Below are 6,656 nucleotides of genomic sequence, written 5' to 3' on the forward strand. Positions count from 1 at the left end.
CCTGCCGAGCAGCCCCCGCGCCCCGGCCGCCCGGGGGCCCCCCGGCGCCCCGGCCTCGCCGCCCGCGCCGCCCTCCGCCATCCCCGACCTGCGGGGGGGACACTCAGAACCACGGGGGGCTTCCCCCCTCCAGGCACCCCCTGCCCCGGAAGGGGGCCTCCATGTACCCCCCACCCAATGGTGCTCACAGCCCCCACGTGCTCCTTGCCCCAGGGGTCCCCCCATGCAGCTCCCCACCTTCGCTGCTCGCCCTACCCTAGGTGTTCATGCCCCCAAACCACCCCTCCCCCAGGGATCCCCCCTTGTGTCCCCCATCCCACAGGGCTCCCGCTGCCCAGGTACCCCCACCCTAGGGTGCTCCCCCTCCCCATGCACCCCTTCCCCCAGGTTGCTCCTCCCCATGCAACCCACTCTAGGGTACTCACATCCCCCAGGAACCCCCCACCCTAGAGTGCACCCCCACACGCCCCTTTCGCTATGGAGCTCCCCCACCCCAGGGTGCCCCCCACCTTCTCCCTCTCACCCTAGGGTGCTCCCACCCCATGCATCCCTTACCCTAGTGTTCCCACCCTGCACCCCCACCCCAGGGTGCTCCCCCTCCCCATGCACCCACCCACCCCAGGGTCCTTACGCACCCTTCCTCTATGGAGCTCCCCCCCATGCACCCCAAGGTGATCACACCCCCAAAACGCCCCCACCTTAGGGTGCCCCCCCCATGCGGCCCCCCCCCCCATGCCCCCCTCCCGCCGCCCCCCCCGCACCGCGCGCCCCGACCCCTTTACCCAGCCCGGGCACGCCCGGCGCGCGGCCCCTACTGCGCGTGCGTGCCTTGCGGCGTGGGACTTCCGGGGGACGCCGCTGCTGCCATGCTTCTTTCGGGCGGGCCGAAGCAGCGCCTGGGCGGGGCCGCCATCTTTGAGAAGGGCAGCTCCCGGCCCCCATGCGGATGGCGGCGGCGCCATCTTTGTGCCGGGCAGTGCCCGGTCCGCGCCACCGGGCGGTGCGGGGGCAGCGTCACCCCGCAATGTCCCATTGTCCACCCCGCCCCCGGGGCAGTGCGGACCTCGGCGACCTGCCAAGCCCCTGCTGTGCTCCGTGCCCATGGCACGAGCGGCTCTGAGTCCCAGCTGCGCGCTCAGGGGGCGTGAGTCCATGTGTGCATGCACATGTGCACACACGTGTGCACAAGCATGTATGTATGTGCGTGCACATGGACACACGTATGTGCATGCATGTACAAGCACATGTATGCACATACGTGTGGATGGGTGAATGCACACGTGCATATATCCATGCCTAGGCACAGGGTGCAAACCAGTCAGGCTGCATTGCTGCCCAATGTGCATGCACTGTATGCACGCATGTGCAATCACATATGCATATAGGCGCACACCACATGCATGGATGAGCATGCACATGCACATACATTTGTCTGCATGCACACGTGTGTGCGGGCACACCAATGCATGTGCGTGTGCATACACATATGCACGTATATGCATGTACATATGTGTATGTACGGGGCCACGTGTGCAAGCCCAGGTGCCCTACATGTCCGTGTGCACGCACACATGCACACACGTGTACATCCATGTGCACGCACCTGCAGGCCCACAAGCGCGGGGCCCGGGGGCGCGGCGGCCGGTGCAGCCACCCCGCTCCCTGCAGGACGGGCCGGCCGCGGCCCCGCCGGGCTGCTGGCCACCGGGCTCGTCCCTTCTCCCCGCCCCGGCGCTGGCGGCCGCCCCCGCGGCCTCGCCCCCCGCTCCGCGGCCGTCCCCGTCCCCGCGGCGCTCGCGGGCGGCGACGCTGCGCTCAGCCCCTGACGCGCTGCCGCCCGGCACCCATTGGCAGAGCCGCCCCCCCGCGCCCCCATGCCGCGCTGAGCGCCTTCTCCCGCTTCTTCCCCTCCTCCTTAGGGTGCTCGCCGCTCCCGCGCCGCCTGCGAGGACGCGCGGCAGCCGCAGCCGCAGCCGGGGCAGCAGCTCGAGCAGCCGCCCGGTCGCGCCGCGCTCCGTCGCAGCCCCCGGGACGCGCCACTCTCCATCGCAGCCCCCGGGACGCTCCGCGCTCTGTGACAGCCCCCGGGACGCTCCGCGCTCCGTCGCAGCCCCCGCGGCCCAGCGCGCACCTGCCGCTCCCCGAGCGCGCCAGGTAAGGCCGCCCGCGCCCCCCGGCCCCCCGCGCCCGCCGCGGCACAGAGCCGGGGGCACCGGCACCGCGGGGCTTCATCGAGGGGGAGGGCGCGTGGGGAGGAGGGGGACGGCGCGTGGGAACGGCCAGCCGCCCGCACAGGGGGACGCGGCGGCTGCCGGGGCGCTCTGCGGGGCTGTCACCCGCTGTCTGCGCTCGCCGTCCCCAGGGAATGACCTTCCCGGCTGCGCGCGCCGGGCGCTGCAAGGCTGCGGGGGACGGCGCGCGCTCGGCTGCGCCTGCCGGCCGTGCCCGCTGCGGGGAGCGTGTGCGGGCGGCGTGGGCGCCTGCGTGGGGGGGGCGTGGGTGCCCGCGTGGGCGATGCTGCGGGGGCTGGGGGCGCACACAGCGGGAGCTTGCAATGCCACCCAGTACAGCGGGGCCGTGCGCGTGCGCCCTGTGCGCGTGGGTGCTTTGCACCCGGGGGAGCTTCCACACGCACCGGGCAGCGGTGGGTGCCGCTCTGCCCTGTTTTGTGCCCCCTGCGAGCGTCCCCAAGCTCGCAAGCACCGGTGCGGGGGCAGCTGGTGTCGGTGCCCCCCCCACGCGTGCGGGGGAGCTGCAGCGAGTCATGACTAAGTTGGCGCGAGCTCGTGGGGCGGCGCGCGCCCACCGCTGCTAAAACGGGCTGCGCGAGCGCCAGGGCGCGCGGGGGCAGCGCTGCAGCGCGGGGCCCCCCCGAGGCGCCCGGCCCCACCGGTGCCCAGCCCTGCGCAGGGGCTCCCACGCAGGTTGGGACCTGCGCAGGCACCGTGCGCTTGGCACCTGCAGGCACAAGAGGTGACACCTTGGTGGCACGGGAGATGACACCGAGGGCTCCCTGGGCGCGACGCTCGGGGCACTGGATGCACCCGCTCGCCCACGCGCCATGGCCAGGGAACTGAGCCGCGCGCGGGCCGGGGCGCGCGGGGAGGGACACGGCGGCGCCGGGGGCGGCGGGCGATCGTCCCCTCTCTGCGGGCGCTCCTGCCGCTCCCCTTGTTTTTCTCTCCCCACCCGGCGTTGAGCAAGCGGGGACAGGAGCGCCCGCTGGCACCGCGCCGGGCCCCGCGGCGTCCCGGGGAGCGGCCGCGCGAGCCGCTCCGCGCGGCACCGACCCGCTCGCTCCGGCGCCGCCCCCGCGCGCGCTTCCCGCCGCTGGCTCGCGGCCCCTTCGCCGCCCCGGTGCCATCTGCTCGGCGGCGGGCACGCGCTCAGCCCTGCGCCCCGCAGCCGCCGCCGCCGGCCATGGAGCTGCTCTCCACCCCCAAGAACATCGAGATCAACAACATCACCTGCGACTCCTTCCGCATCTCCTGGGCCGTGGACAAGAGCGACCTGGAGCGCGTCACCCACTACTTCATCGACCTCAACAAGAAGGAGAACAAGAACTCCAACAAGTTCAAGCACCGGGTGGGTGAGGGCGTGCGGACGGGGTGGCCGCGGCGGGGCACGAGGCCGGCGCGGTGCCCTCGGCGGGCGGGGGCCGGGGGCTGCCGGCAGCGTGGTTGCCACGGTGACGCTCGCTCAGTTTTATCGCTATTTTTTCCCGTCCCCTCTCTTTTCGCGTGTTTTCCTCCCTCCTCGTGTCTCCCGGCTCGCGCATCCGCGTTGCCACAGAAACAGCTCCGGAGCGCGCGGCGCCTCCCGGCCGCCCGCTCGGTGACGCGGGAGCCCCCGGGCGCCCGGGGCGGCCCCATCGCCGCGCGCGGTGACACTGCGGTGCCGTCCCCCCGCAGGACGTGCCCACCAAGCTGGTGGCCAAGGCGGTGCCGCTGCCCATGACCGTGCGGGGCCACTGGTTCCTGAGCCCGCGCACCGAGTACAGCGTGGCCGTGCAGACAGCCGTGAAGCAGAGCGATGGCGAGTACCTCGTGTCCGGCTGGAGCGAGACCGTCGAGTTCTGCACCGGCGGTGAGCGCCACGGGGACAGGGCCCGCGACAGGGCCGGGGGTGGAACCGAGCGCTGCTGCAAGCCGGCACAGCCAGGAGTGGGCTGGGAATGCGTGGGGAAGGGCCGGGCGTCGTGGGGACACTGTGGGCAGCATGTAGGGGCTCCGGGAATGTCATGAGGCTGCTGTCTTGGTGCCCCCACCCTAGATTACGCCAAGGAGCATCTGTCGCAGCTGCAGGAGAAGGCCGAGCTCATTGCCGGCCGCATGCTGCGCTTCTCCGTCTTCTACCGCAACCAGCACAAGGAGTATTTCCAGCATGTCAGGTACTGCGGCGCGGGCGGCGGGGACGGGCACAGCGCCGTCCCCTGCGCCCGCCCGCCGCCCACGCCGCCCGTCCCCCTCAGGATGCACTGCGGGAACGTGATGAAGCCGTCGCTGAAGGACAACAGCGGCAGCCACGGCTCGCCCACGAGCGGCATGCTGCACGGCATCTTCTTCAGCTGCAACACCGAGTTCAACACCGGGCAGCCGCCGCAGGACTCGCCCTACGGCCGCTACCGCTTCCAGATCCCGGCGCAGCGCCTCTTCAACCCCAACACCAACCTCTACTTCGCGGACTTCTACTGCATGTACACCGCCTACCACTACGTGGTCCTGGTGCTGGCGCCCAAGGGCTCTGCGGGCGACCACTTCTGCCGCGAGCGCCTGCCGCAGCTGGACATTGCGTGCAACAAGTTCCTGACGTGCTGCGCCGAGGACGGCGAGCTCGTGTACCACCACGCGCAGGACAGCATCCTCGAGGTCATCTACACCGAGCCCGTGGACCTGAGCCTCGGCGTGCTGGGCGAGATCAGCGGCCACCAGCTCATGAGCCTCTCCACGGCCAACGCCAAAAAGGACCCGAGCTGCAAGACGTGCAACATCAGCGTGGGCCGCTAGGCGCCCGCGGCGCTGGGGGGCCGGCCCGCGGAGCCCCCCGCCCGCGGACAGAGCCCGAGGGGTGCGGGAGCCATCCCGTGTAAATAGCGGCGTCGCCTGGATCCGCTGCCTGCTCCGGCTGGGATGCTCGGGGCAGGGACACTGAACTGGCAGCGCTCCATGACCCCGGAGCTGAAGCGGCGTCTCCCGGATCAAGCAGCGCCTCGTCCCTGCGCTGGCCCCCCGCTGCCCCGTGCATCGTCCCCCTCCGTCCTGCTCCAGGGCTCGCCGACCGCCCACGCACCCCACGTCCAAGCTCCGCTCTGGGAAAAACCATCCGGCCCCAAAACGATGCCCCTCACGTCTGCCCCTCTGCCTCGTCCCCAGGGAGGACGGCAGGCGCATCGCAGAGGCGCCGGGTGCCACCAAACTGCCTGCGGGCCCAGAAAGAAGCACAAGGGACTGCGGAGCCGCTGTCCCCACTGTCCCCCGCCCTGGCAGGACTGGATGCCTGGACTTGGACCCCAGGCAACTCCCACGGGGCCCATCCGTGCCGTGTGCCCACCGCGCGCTCCAGCCGTCGCTGTCACCGAGCCGCGAGCTTGCCGCTTGCCAGCCCCGCGCGCCCCCCGGGATGCAGCGCGGTGCCCCCCGCATGAGCGCGCGGGACTGCAGCATGGCCCCCCGGGCGCCGCGTCCCCTGCACGCTGCTCCGCTGCGTCCCGCGCCACCCCCCGTGCTGTGCTGCCGTGTGACAATAAACTGTGTGCCGTGGCCGCGGGGCTCCCGCGCTGCTCCTTGTCCTGCGCCCCGGTGCCGCGCGGAGGGGACACGGCCCGGGGCTGGGTGGTGCCTGAGGGGAGAGCTGCTCTCCAGGGGGTCCCTGCCACCCGCGGGCCTCCGTTATCCCACAGGGAATATTAGCGGGATGCACAGGGAAAGGAGAGATCAGCTGGTGCCTGGGGACACACAGGGGACAGCAGCAGGGAGCAGATCCACGCTCGCTTCCCACGCACTCGCGGGCACCCGTGGGCACACTCCCCCACCCGGCGTCCCCAAAACCCGCCCGAGGCACCCGGCAGTGCTGCCAGCAGCCGGGAGAGGGGGCCCGGCAGCGCCGCCACGAGCGGCTCCTTGCTCGGCTCCTCCGGCCGCTCTGCGGTGGACGCGGGGACGCCGGCGCTCTGGGCGCACATCCCGCGCGCATCCCGCTCCCGGGAGCCACGGCGGCCGCGGCGCTCACCCCGGCGGGGCACACACGGGATGCAGAGCAGCGTGTGGCCGCCGTGGCTACACTTTGATTGCATTTTGCAGAGAGTTCTCGAGGGCCAGTAGCCAGCCCTGCAGGCTGTGCCACCAGCCGGCCACTCGCGCGCCCCGCTGCTCATCTTCCAGCCGGCCGCCCTTCTGCTCCACACCGACGCCTTTCCGGCTGCCGGGCACCTTCGGCACGTGCCCATCTGCCAGCGGCACCGCGGGGCTCCCGCCGGCCCCGGCCAGGCACAGCGTGAGCGGCACCTCGAGCAGCAGGGTGAGGGGGATGGCGGGCGGCCAAGCCTTGCACCGTGCAGCCTTCCTCATCCTCCTCTTCCCACCGCGCGCTCCGGGCCGGCTCGTCCTGCTGGCAGCGCCGCGGTGCCGGCGGGGAGCTGCGCGCTGCCCTCGGCGCCA

General features: G+C 72.3%; 2 protein-coding genes across 2 annotated transcripts in view; one reads left to right on the forward strand and one right to left on the reverse strand.

Annotated features, from left to right (window-relative positions):
• POLR3D (RNA polymerase III subunit D) overlaps positions 1-962 on the reverse strand; it is a 3,180-nt gene extending 2,218 nt beyond the window's left edge. Inside the window, exon 1 of the mRNA XM_026042319.1 lies at positions 816-962. Within this exon, the coding sequence (XP_025898104.1) occupies positions 816-962 (147 nt within the window). The remainder of the gene's footprint in view (positions 1-815) is intronic.
• Positions 963-3,414: 2,452 nt separating this feature from the next.
• PHYHIP (phytanoyl-CoA 2-hydroxylase interacting protein) lies at positions 3,415-5,607 on the forward strand. The gene is made up of 4 exons (XM_026042985.1): positions 3,415-3,585; positions 3,912-4,086; positions 4,273-4,390; positions 4,472-5,607. Exons 1-4 carry the CDS (start codon positions 3,421-3,423, stop codon positions 5,004-5,006), a joined length of 993 nt encoding a protein of 330 aa, XP_025898770.1. The 5' UTR covers positions 3,415-3,420; the 3' UTR covers positions 5,007-5,607.
• The last annotated feature ends 1,049 nt before the right edge of the window (positions 5,608-6,656 follow it).

The sequence above is a fragment of the Nothoprocta perdicaria genome, unplaced genomic scaffold (genome assembly GCF_003342845.1).
Source record: "Nothoprocta perdicaria isolate Ctin4 unplaced genomic scaffold, notPer1 scaffold_103, whole genome shotgun sequence".
NCBI lineage: Eukaryota > Metazoa > Chordata > Aves > Tinamiformes > Tinamidae > Nothoprocta > Nothoprocta perdicaria.